This window comes from Acinonyx jubatus, chromosome D2 (assembly GCF_027475565.1).
Source record: "Acinonyx jubatus isolate Ajub_Pintada_27869175 chromosome D2, VMU_Ajub_asm_v1.0, whole genome shotgun sequence".
Classification (NCBI taxonomy): domain Eukaryota; kingdom Metazoa; phylum Chordata; class Mammalia; order Carnivora; family Felidae; genus Acinonyx; species Acinonyx jubatus.
This window is the reverse complement of record NC_069393.1, coordinates 76,866,080-76,878,655: the sequence shown is the minus strand read 5'-3', so window position 1 is coordinate 76,878,655 and position 12,576 is coordinate 76,866,080. Positions and strand designations below refer to the sequence as shown.

General features: G+C 47.2%; 1 protein-coding gene across 1 annotated transcript in view; it reads right to left on the bottom strand.

Moving 5' to 3' along the window:
* The window catches only part of LOC106969406 (deleted in malignant brain tumors 1 protein-like), a 28,669-nt gene that overhangs the window by 2,433 nt on the left and 13,660 nt on the right, over positions 1-12,576 (bottom strand). Inside the window, exons 10-19 of the mRNA XM_053207123.1 lie at positions 12,199-12,547; positions 10,917-10,952; positions 8,628-8,702; positions 7,662-7,788; positions 5,765-5,797; positions 5,610-5,648; positions 4,943-5,274; positions 3,001-3,039; positions 2,219-2,257; positions 378-689 (exon numbers count right to left, since the gene is read on the bottom strand). Of these exons, the coding sequence (XP_053063098.1) occupies positions 378-689; positions 2,219-2,257; positions 3,001-3,039; positions 4,943-5,274; positions 5,610-5,648; positions 5,765-5,797; positions 7,662-7,788; positions 8,628-8,702; positions 10,917-10,952; positions 12,199-12,547 (1,381 nt within the window). The remainder of the gene's footprint in view (positions 1-377; positions 690-2,218; positions 2,258-3,000; positions 3,040-4,942; positions 5,275-5,609; positions 5,649-5,764; positions 5,798-7,661; positions 7,789-8,627; positions 8,703-10,916; positions 10,953-12,198; positions 12,548-12,576) is intronic.

Below are 12,576 nucleotides of genomic sequence, written 5' to 3'. Positions count from 1 at the left end.
TCAGACTTGTTCACCAAATCTGAGAATTCCGTAACTCTCTGAGATTTCCCCGGGTAAATGTAGGACAAATATAAGAAACTACTACTCCACCCCAAACAGGGTCCAGCTATGGAGGCCAGAATGCCAAGAGGGGTATCGGGTGGTAATAAAAAGTACTACAGGAAAGGCAGGGGCCAAATCTTGGGTGAGAGGGACATGCCGGCCGACATTCTGACTTCCGACGGCCAGGTCAGGGTGAAGAAGGGTGTCCACCTACGACTGTGCCCTCACATGCGCCCTTGCTATCCCAGCAGCCGGGGCCTTGGCCTTAGGAACGCAGGCGGAGGAAGAGGGACGGAGCCCCGGGGACAGCCCCGATCGCCGACGCGCTGCGGCACCTGCGCAGACCACGCCCGCGTCCTCCCGGTGGCGACAGTTGTGGCGCGTCCAGCCCGAGTGGCCGCAGCGGCCTAGCGTGTCCTCGGTGCCCGCGCAGCGCACGTCGTCCAGCAGGATGGGCCCCGAGCCCGGGCCGAAGCGGCCGCGCCCCGGGGCGGCGAGCGCGGGGCCGCAGCGCAGCAGGCGACACACGACGCGGGCGTCCCTGATGTCCCAGTGGTCGTCGCACACCGTGCCCCACACGCCCTGGTGGCGGACCTCGACCCGGCCCTCGCAGCGGCTGCGCCCGCCCGCCAGGCGCAGGGGAGGGTCTGCGGGAGGAGAGAGAGAGAGCGAAACAGGGGGTCGCGGGGGTGACAGGTGTGACAGCTGCCCTCCGTTGCTCCGTGCATGTCATTTGCAGTGGAAGAGATGACACTGCGGGGAGCTTCACCACGCCAGGCGGTGCTGCCTTCTGTCTCTCGCTCCCTCCTTCCCGTCCCCCCACCCCCTGCACTCTCTCATAGAAAAGTCAAACCTGAATTAACTGAAGGCCGCAGACAATGGCGGATATTGTCAGCCTAGTTGCCCAGACACGTGAGAATGTAATCGTCACACAAAAGTACCAAGACCCCAAAGAAAACAAAATGGCAAACCCCTCAAATCTTTGGAGTAAAATTATTGAGGCACTGCTGTGGCTTAGCAAACAACATCTGTCCAGTGAAATTCCTTTTACTCTGGATGAATAAAAGCGAACCCTTGAACTGCACAAAGTGTATTGTGTGGCCTGGCTGTTCCACTCGCAGGTGTTTGCTGAAGATAAAGGAAACAGATGTGCGTCGGAAGATTTGTGCGTAGCAGAATTCTCCACCATCCACACATGTCCACCAGCGGGAGAGGGGAATGAATAAATTGCTGACTACCCACACAGTGGAATATTACTAAGCAATAAAAAGGAACGAAATGCCAATGTAAGGAACCATATAGACAAATCTCAAAAACAATTTGTTAAGCAAAAGAAAGCAGACGCCGAAGAGCACGTATTATTTGATCCCATTGATATGCGATTCTAGAAAAACAAATCTGACCTACAGTGGCAGAAAGGAGACCAGTGGTTGGTCGCCTGGGGGATTTGCTGCAAAGGGACATGAAGGAACTTTTGGGGGTGATGGGAATGTTCTAGATATTGATTCCGGTGGTGGTGGTGGTGGTGGTGGTGGTTACATAGTTGTATACGTTAGAAAAACCTCATAGATGTTTGCAACTTACTGTGTATCATTATAGGTCCAAAAAGGTGACTTAAAGAAGTAAAAGTAATTTTAAAAATCTAGAGTGTCAGTGGTTCCATACCCATAGATGTGTGTAAAATGATTTGTCTTCATATAAGAGGGGTTGCTAGCAACTGTTTTCCAACTTCCTGCTCTGTTTGGCCCATAGAAGATGCTTAGTGAATGCTAATAAATACCACTGGCTGTGGTTTCTCTGTGACTGCAGTGGCCTAGTCTAGGATAGTTGCTCTCTCCTTATGCAATTGGTTGCTGCGATACTGGAGCAAGATAACCATGCTTGGCTGAACTAGGAATAAAGGCAAGTATCTTTTGGGTCAGGCCTCAGGAGGTGAATTTGGGGCTCCTGCCGCACAAAGGTATGTGTAGACATAGACATAGACATAGACATTTGCATATATACTTACATATGCGTATATATTTACATACACGTTTACATACACATATATGTCTATGACTCATAAAAGGTTTCTGTAAGGAGCAGGAACTTTGCAAAAAAAAAAAAAAGAATTACGATCCTAACAGTACTGATAATGATTTGATAATTTAAGTGCTTAGGAACAAGCAAAAATTACCAGGCAAAGGGATCATGTCTTCACCAGTTGAAATTGTAACTGTAAAAAAAGAAAACCTGAGCTTAAAAAAAACACATATCCTCAAAGTCACATATTTATATCCAAAGCTGAAAAAGACCCACACATTTTCTGGAGGTTCAGAGACTAATAGTTTTGTTTGAGTTTCTGCTTAGGTTTAGGTGCAGAAATACCATCCACCAAGTTTTATTTTTTTTATCAAAACGTAACAAGTGGTGCTTATTCTCCAAAAGGAAAATAATTTGCTGAATGGTCACAAAAGAAGCCTTATAAATATACTAAATTTTTATAGGAAAAATATAAAAGTATTAGATTTTGTAGGAAAAATGTTTATAGGGGCTGAAAATGAAATGGAGAAAACCCATCAGATTTCTCAGAAATGTTTTTTGATAAGAGAAAGATCAGGGCTCCTGGGTGGCTCAGTCAGTTAAGTGGCTCAGGTTATGATCCCACAGTTCATGATTTTGAACCCCATGGTTCATTCACATCGGGCTCTCCGCTGTCAATGTGGGGCCCGCTTCAGATGCTCTGTCCCCCTCTCTCTCTGCCCCTGCTCCTCTCACTCTCTCTCTCTCACAAAAATAAATAAACTTAAAAAAATATTAAAAAACCAGAAAAATAATATTTGAGAGGTGTAATTCCATATGAAAATATACAGAGGGAAACAAGGTAGGAAAAGTAACAATGGATTTTATGATAGAATATGGTTGTATAAATAATTATGAGACGAAGAGTTAATCTAGCAACAGGCATATGAGCTTTACCAGGTGATGATGTCGCTTTTGTTGAAATCAGATGTATGGCTGCCGAAACAAAAAAGAGAGATTTTTTTCCGGTGAAAAGAAAGCATTAAGATTGGATGTCGTTGAAATTTTATGCAGTGGACTGCAAGCTTATGAAAATAAGCCTGATCCACAAGCTGTATATAATACAATCCACCTGCTTATTTATCTTGTGGACTCACACATCCGGGAGTGAAATGATATATGAGCGGTTGGCAATTTGCAGGACAGATGAATAAATCCCATTTAGAGCTTCCAGGATGTGTTGTATAATTCACACCTCAAATCCCTACAGCAGCTGCTCCAGGGAAGTATCATCAGTGTGTCAGAGATGAGGAAGTTGAGACCCAGAGGGCTTGTATGACATGACCGGGGCATCCTCAGTTCTGACCTGGGAGGCCCCGAAGCATAACCCTTTCCGCAGCACTCTGCCTTCCGGGAGCATGAAATGTGGGAGTCGCATTCACTCTGCCTGCTCTGGGGTGAAGGGGGATGAGGGGGAAGGAAGCGAATGGTCTGATGGTTACCACATCTGCCCTCACACTCCCAGGGGCAGGAAGTGATTGTGCTGTCACGCTTTTGTAAAGATGTGTGATGCCAATTAATCTGCATGAAAAGCAGCCCAGTTCCCGTGAAACCGGGTCTGCAAAGAAAAACTCATCTCATGTGAGGTCAAGAGTCAGTGAGAAGTATGAGTGAAGGACTCTTCTGCCAAAAGTGAGGTCATGATGAGGGCAGGGAAAGGAGGAAGTGAGGGAGGGAGAACTCTCCCTAAGTGGAAGCGAGAGGGAAGTCCTAAGCTTGGCTTCACTGCCTTTTGCACCATTATGCCTTCAAAGTAACCAGGACTGGAAAAGAAAGGAAATAGAACAAAAGAAAGCGATAGGCCTTGCTACTCAAGAGGTCAGAGTCAGACGGATCGAATGGAGTCACACAGGCAGATTCGTCGGCAAAGACTGGGAGCAGAAAGGACCTTGGCTGGGAGCTGGGATCCCCAGCTTGCTCAGTGACTGCTGTGGACTCAGTTATGTCCCCTCAAAATTCACATGTCAAAGCCCTAACCCCCAGTGTAGCTGTATTTGGAGATGGGGCCACTGCGGAAGTAGTCAAGGTTAAGTGAGGTCATAAGGGGAGGCCCTGATCTGATAGGATTAGCATCCTTATAAGAAGACACATCAGAGCTCCCATTCTCTCCCTCTCTCTCTGTCTCTCTCCCCCTCAGGGAGCACACAATGGGGAAGGGAAGGCCCTGTGAGCGCACAGCGAGAAGGTAGCCATCTTCAACCCAAGGGAAGACCCTCACCAGACGCCAACCCTGCCGGCACCTTGATCTAGGACTTCTAGAACTGTGGGAAGTAAGTCTTTGCTGTTTAAGCCGCACAGTCTGTGGTATTCAGTTATGGCTGCCTGAGCTAGGACAGTAGCAAGTGTCCTCCTTCTCAGGGCCTCCTTTTCCTCCAAAGCGAGAGTAGTGGTTTAGCATTTTACTCCTCAAGGGCAGTCACTGACCGACCGGCAGCATCGGCAGCATCGTCTGGGAGCCCCTGAGAAATGCAGAATCCAGACTCCACCCTGGAGCCACTGAATCCGAATCTGCGTTTTAACAAGTTCTTCAGGCCACTCACGTGCACGTCAACATTTGAGGTTTGCTGCCGTGGGTCATCTCTAAGGTATCCTCCAGGGTTGACCCTTGACGCCCTTTTATCCTAGTCATCCCGTCCTCACATCTGCCTTCACCGTGTTCGGAATCAGAGCCACTTTTGGGGTAGCGGTCTGGAGCTTCCCTACCACCCCCATCCCCCCATCTCCCCTGACCTCTCCTGGGAAAAACAGGAAGTGTCTCCTCTGGGTGTGTAAGTCCTGCTGGGCTGGGGTTTCTCAGGAAGTCATTCACTAGGGCTGCCGCAAAGAGCAGAGAGCGTACCTGGTGAAGAGGTCTCCTCTTCCCGAGTGGGACTTGTGTCTGCAACCAAAGAAGAGTGAAAAGAAAATAGAATGTTTTGGTTGGAACAACAGTGTGGTAGAAAGTGTAATTGTGTACGGGGAGAGCCAACACGATCACAGTCCAGTTGTCTCGCATTTGCGTGTGCCGGGTGGGTCAAAGCCTCACCTGTAACACAACACACACCACCGAGCAAGTGGAGTGTGGAGCCCCCGCCCTCGCCTCCCATGGGCCAGGGCGACAATGAGAGGGCGTTCCCCAGTGTAGGGACCACTCTGTGTCTACGGATGTATGAACCGAACACGAAGCTGGGACTTGGGGGCTTATGCCACGGGCAAAATATTCAGTACACAGGTTCATTTGTCCAACAGAAAGAAGGAGAGTTGGTCACATTTAACTTAAGAAATGTGACAGGCAGAAAACATTACCAGAGGGCGGGTCCACTTCTGTGGAGGCTGAAGATATATCTGTATATGGACAGAGAGAATAGGACACTTGAAACCGGGAGAAAAAGGACACTTCAGTGTGTCTTTTCATTCAGTTTACTTTTGGTCAAAGTGGTCATGACGTGAGGTCGTTTTCTAAACAGAACAAGGCAAGTCAGAAGCTGGTCTTGTTAATTTAAATAGCACAACGAGAGAGACTTTACCAGGTGGAGAGGTCACTTCCACTGAGGTTGAAGAGGTATCTGTAGAAAAAGAGAAGAAACCTAAAACCAGTGTCCTAAATTTCCATGGAACAACCTAGTCCAATGAACGGAACCCCAAGAAGAGGCACTTAGTGGGGCAGGAGACAGTGTTTTACCTGGTGTGGAGGTCACGGTGGTTGTGACTGAAGCTGCAAGTCAACAAAAATAACAAACAATATGACAGCCGTATCAGGCATATGTGTTCCCAAGACACAGCACACATAAAGGAGGCTGTTGTAATCAGTATGACTGGCCTGACTTGTCTTCCTGCTTTTCAGACAGAGGCAATGGCAGGGCATTTCTAGATCCGCCATTGCCTCTAGGCCCCCTTCTACTCATTGGATCTCCATTCCTTTGGCCCACCCTTTACTCCTCCCCTTGGAGAAGGTGGACGTTACCTGCTCAGGGGACAACAACCATTGGTCCAAATTTCTCCCGATAAGGGCTAATCTAACAAAGGTTCTTCAAATGGAGGGCTTTCTTTGCCCGGTCCTCCGTCCTCTCCTCAAATGGTTGGAAGGTAGTGACACAGGAAAGGGGGACCTCTATAGACCGGAACTTTCTCCAGGGGGGCTGTCCCAAGACCTAGACTTCAGTCTAAGTCCATTTGCCTCTTGTATTAAGAGTTGCCCTCAGTAAAAAAGGCCATTTTTGGTGTTAACTCTGGTGTTTTATTTAATTGCTTTAGCACCTAGAGTAGGGGAGAGCACCCTCTTTATTGTGCCCCCCACAAATAAACCTTTAACACTCTATATGTAAAATTGTTAAACCCAAAGTCACACCAGGAGCTCCTCAGATAATTGCAACCAGCATCACTCAAGATCTATTGCACAAGGGGGTGTTACTTGTTACCTTGGTCAACTCTCTATCCCTTAGGACCTTGGCACAGAGCCTGACACAAGTTTACCCTCCCTGAATGTTGGATGAATTAGTCTAAGGGGGATCAGTCAAAGCCATGGCTGAACTCCCCACCATTCTTGCAATACCCACTTTGCGGTTGGTCTCCAGGAGAAACTCTCGCCATGGACAGTTGACATTAGACCGCCAGTCAGTCCAGTGCATGACTTATTTTGGAGTTTGGCTGAATTGGCTGAACTAATCTATCCGTTGGTCCATGCAGTTAGCTGGGCTGCCCAGAATTCATTCACCATCAGGGAATATAGAGGTGGCCTATGTGAGTCAGGTCAATATAAACGTACTTAAAAACTAAAGAATGAGGGATGCCTGGGCGGCTCAGTCAGTTAAGCATCTGACTTCAGCTTAGGTCATGATCTCGTGGTCTGTGAGTTCAAGCCCCGCATCAGGCTCTGTGCTGACAGCTCAGAGCCTGGAGCCTGCTTCGGGTTCTGTGTCTCCCTCTCTCTTTGCCCCTCCCCATGCTCGTGCTCTGTTTCTCTCTCTCAAAAATAAATGAACATTAAAATTAAAAAAAAAAAACTCCAAAGAATAAGATAATTTGATCAGGACATACACAGTTGTGTAGTGAGCTCCCTGGAAAATCACATAAGATTATTTATAGCTAGTAAGGTGGATAGGACCCAAAATAACATTAGCATTCCTGTTAAGGTGGTTACAGTAATACTAAAAGATCCTGGAAAGAAGAAAAGGCAGTTGGTCAAAACCTGCCAAATGGCAAAAATAATTGTTTTACAGTTAACCTGTTTCCTTCTCTCTGTCCCTGGAGCATAGCGATCATGGACTTCGTTTATTTAATCAACAAATTTTGATTCATCCACCTATGCTCTGGCAGGCACTGTGCTAGGTGCTGGAGAGAAACAATAAAGAAAACTAGATGGGACTCCTGCTCGGTAAAATTGCTGCTGTGACAAGCGCTATGAAGGAGAAATATGTGATGCTCTGAGAACCTGTGACAGGTGATCTCACCTGGCCAGAGAGGTCCCCTCTCTGTCTCCCCAAGAGGCACCACCACCTCATGCCTGGCACAGGGTCTGGCCCACACTGAGCACGCTGCTCAAAGACAGTGACCACCTTACGCCTCCCTCACTCCCCCACCAAGGTGTCCTGGCATTGGCCCTGGTGACGTGGCCCAGGCAGTCTTGCTGCCCCATCTGCCTACATTTGCAGGGGGCAGAGGGCATTACAGGTGAAGACGTCGCTTCTGCTGAAGTAGGAATTGCGCCTAAATATGGAACACAAACAGGAAAGCCAGCCAACGGAAAGATTTTATGCGTTTTCCGATTGTGCACAGTTCCGCCTTTCCTATGATCTCATAGGAAACCAGGAAAGGCCCTGGTTTTGTTGTTGGTACAACTCAAGTTTGGGGGCTAGTCATTTCCCAACCTCCTGAATAAAAGTTGATGCACCCAAAGTAAAACACGTGAGCTGTTATAAAGGAAAACTTTACTGAAATGAAGCACAGTTCCCTGTCCTGTCCTTCTAAACAGAAGACATTTGTCATATTCTAACCTGCATGATTCAGGCTCATGAGGAAGAAACCACTGTTGTTCAGGCTTGTCATACAGAGGTGTGTCAAAGGATGCTGAGGTTAGTGGGCATTTGCGCTCCGTATTGGGACATTGAGCAAGTCTAGTGACATTTAATGGGTTTCTGAACACTTCTCTGGCCGTCAGACTGTCTGTTGGCATTTCCTGCAATTGCCGCTGTGGCTGGTCTATAATCATCTCTTCTCCCTCCCCATCCCGGTCCCCTCCCCAGTTTGTTTTTTCTTATAATACACAGTGGGGAGACCAGATAGTCAGTTGTGTGTGTGTGTGTGTGTGTGTGTGTGTGTGTGTGTGTAGTAAGAACAACAGGTTTAGTGGACACCCCCATGTGTACTCAAACACTTTACTTGAGCTTGAATGTTGGGACCTAAACTTGGCTGTGTGGAGGCCCTTTTTGTCTATTTCTGGATTCTAGTCGATTTTCCAAGGGGTTAATTCAGCCAAGTGACCACTGCAAAACACTAAAAGTGTCCTATCTAAGTAGAATGTCGACACAGCGATATTCCCTAAAGGCAGTGACAGGACAAATCAGCAGAAAACTTGTTACCAGTTCCAAGGGCCGAATCGGTGGCTGAAACGGAGGTAGGAACTGTCAAAACAAGCACAATTTAAGGATGTTTTAATTAGATATCATCCTTGTCAATCAAGTTCATTGGTAAATAATTTTAAAAAGTCACCCTGTTTACAAATTATGCCCCAGCCGTGCTCATATTTGATCATGCTCTGTCCTATTTGATTTCCCTATTACTTGTGTACTAAGTTAAGGGGAATAAATAACGAGGAAGGTGGTACTTAGGTCTGGGACTCAAGAGACCTGGCTTCTAGTTGCTGCTCTTTGTATAACCAAGCACATGACTTTGAAGGGCTAATACACAGACCAGTAGCATCTGCATCATCTTGTTTGAAACACAGACCCTCAGGACCCACCCCAGAACTACCGAATCAGAGTCTGCATTTTAAAAGATCTCTAGGTGATTTATACACATATTGAAGTTCTAGAGGCACCAAGCAACTAAACTGGAGATGACCTCTAGGCCCAGAAATAATTGGCACAGGCCACGAAGAAACCAGACAGCGTTGCCCCCGTAAAGGGGTCCCTTTCCTGCTCAACTCTGGACAATTGATGCCTTGCCAAAATTCATGCTAGCACTTCCTCTCCTCTGGGTTTTTCATAAAAGCTTGAACTTGGACTTTTATATGAAATTGCCCATTTTTAAAAGGTGGTATTAAAAGAAAACTAAACATTGCATAAGCAAAACTCTGTTGTCTGAATCAAAACCCCTCCCTGGGTCAGAACTGGCCCACAGCCTGCTTGTTTGTGATTTCAGCTCTGAACAGTCTCTAAGGTTTCTTCCAAATCTTGAAAAAAAAATGCTATACTGAGATGGTGCCATATTGAACTTGACCCTTCCCGAGAGACCTCACAGCTGATTCTCACAGATCCAACAAAGAGAGAAGTTGATTTCATTGTCTGCTTTTCTTCGAGGTCAGTTTCTACCAAGCCTGGCAGAGGACTCTGAGATTTAGGAGATACAGACCATGAGCTACTTTCGTGACTGTTTATCATCAAAGAAAACTTGAGTGAATTGGTTTGTTTTGAGATGGTATTTCTTGAACTTCCTTAGCCTATCTTGACCAGCGCAAGCCGTAGAATGATCCCCAAAGTCCCCAACAGGGAAGTTTACAAAAAGACACATGTGTTGCTTAAACTAGAGAGCCAGCCCAGACTCAGCAGATGGTAACACACACATTCCTTCGGAGCGTGACGACCAAGCTCCTGTCACTATGTGCCTCCACCAGTGTCTGCCACCCAATCCCCGGGACAAGCTTCCTCCTCCTGTTCTACAGAAGAAGAAACGGAAGCCCTGGGAGATAAGGGGGCTGGCCCACTGTCACCCAATTGGTTAAGGCTAGAGCCAGAACAGAGGGCCAGATTCTTGGGCTCCAAATTCTGTGATGCTGCATTTCTACTCATAAGGTTTCAGTGGTCAAAGAAAGTTGAGAAACACTGGATCAAGCCAACTTTTACAAAAGATCTTTAACTACAGGACTTGTCAGAGACTTTAGTGGGCTAACAGACTAGGAATCTTCAAGAGAGGGATATGGCATTTCCTCAACTTATTTAGCCATGGAAATTATTTTTTAAATTTGCATATGACTGGATTGGTGTACGACATTCTGAAACATATGAGAGTTGTGGCTCTCTGTTATTTTCTGAAAATGCAGATCGCAGGGATAGCTGTACCCACGATGCCTGAAGTCCCGTGCTGTTAAAAAATGTGGGGCGCCTGGGTGGCTCAGTCGGTTGAGCATCCGACTTCGGCTCAGGTCATGATCTCATGGTTCGTGGGTTTGAGCCCCGCGTTGGGCTCTGTGCTGACAGCTCGGAGCCTGGAGCCTGCTTCAGGCTCTCTCTCCACCCCACCTCTGCTTGTGCTCTGTCTCTCGCTGTCTTTCAAAAATGAATAAACATAAAAAAATTTTTTTAAAAATGAACTCACTGAATTCCCAGTGTGTGAATCTGAAGAGGCTCAATTCACTATAACTTGACCTCAGAGACCTGCAGTTATACCAAGAGCCAAGGGAACAAACCAGGCATACGGCGTCCTACATACCTATGAAAGGTACATAAGCACCGTCTGCCCAGTTTACTAAGCATTCGGTGAATATGTGAGCACCTTATGGCAGTGTGATAGGAGCTTGATATTTAGTTTCTGGTGATGCATAAACCTTAACCCTAACGGTATGTGAGGCCATCTAGCCATCTATGAGGTACATACGGCAAGCAAGAAAAGAAAATTACCAGGTGAAGTGGTCATTTCTGTGGCTGATGCTGAAACTGTAAAACAAAAACAGAACACAATAAGGTAAAATCCGAACAAAGATCCCACCCACAGACAGAACATTTAGAAGACATCTTTTTCCCAAAAACATTTATGCCTCGGATAGACTGAAATTAGATACAAAAACGGCTTCTGAAATGTGAAACTGAAGACGAGAAAGGCCTCTTGGTGAGACTGAAGTGGAGGTGGGCTGCAGGAAGGTCGAGGTGAGAACCATCCGTTGGCTGCGAGGACAGTAGAACCTCCCCACGTGGGTCAGAAAGGCTGTTTCTCCGATGTTGTGAAGAGCGAATATTTCCTAGGGCTGCAAAGTAGTAAGACCCTTCCTAATTCTGACCTCAGGTTCTTAACATGAATTTGCTCATTTTCACTGAACTCACTCGTTGAAAACACAGGGCCAAGATCTGAATATGAAAAGACAGTGGCCCCTTAACATAATTAAACATGTTAGGACCCCTGAGTCAATGTTCATTTACTGTCGTTAATGACCTATCGGGGTTGAAACACGGAAGTGATCCTGAACCCTTGCACTGGAACAGACGCCCGACAAGGGCAGGTTGTTGTCTGCTTCCCTCACCACCACGTGTTCATGTAGAGTTTTGCCTGGCTCCGGCAACGTGCCCAACAAATATTTGTAAAATAAATGGATGCGTCCACTGAATCCTATTATTCTTGTCTTTGCTCTAAAGCAGTGGGTATTTTCATTTCATCCAATTGGCTTTTGGAATTCTACTTGTTTGGCAGCCTAAGATAATATATGTGTGGGCTGAATTAAAAAAAATAGAAAAGGAGACCATCTCAAGCCCCTGAGACCAAAAACAAATAGTGTTGATGCTTTCACAAGGGGTACAGGTGAGAGGGACTGGGTTTTGCTCACAGAACTCCCCAAAGTGGTACTACAAAGTCAGCTTTAAGGCTCAAAACATAAGACATAGACTAGAAAAAGCAATGACCCCAGTGGGTGAATAACAGCGAATCTGGCAAGTCCTTGAAGAGGGCAGAGACCAGGGGCTCTAAAGTGAACTGGTGAATGTAGCTTCAAGCACTGGGTAGGTCAGCAGGTTAAGAGAGGCCAAGAATGGCCCAGAGGCCTCCCCAAACCAATGTTGAGAACAGACCCTAAGTGTGTGTTTGGAGGACGCCGAGGGGACCCGAGCTTCTTCACATTCACTTCCAGGTCCCTCTCTCCCACCCCAACAGCTGTGGCTCCAGCAGCGTCAGGAGAGAGTCAGGAGTGAGTACCTGAGCAGATGACCCCGGCGTCCTCATGGTGGCCACAGTTGTGGATGGACAAACCCAGGTGCCGGCACTGGCCTAGTGTGGTCTCATTGCCCCGGCACTGCACGTCGTCCAGGAGGATGCTCCCCACACCTTCCCCAAAGTGGCCGTTCCCCAGGGCTCTGACGCCCTCCCCGCAGTCCAGCTGCCGGCACACAACGCGGGCTGCGCTGATGCTCCAGAGGTCATCACACACGGTCCCCCACGTGCCGTTGTGGTACACCTCGATGCGACCTTCACAGCGGTTGCTCCCATCCGCCAGCCTGATGATGGGCAGGTCTGGGGAAGACTCGGGGTTGTTACTGGAACGGGATTAACTCTTCCAGCAAGTAATTTCTCATA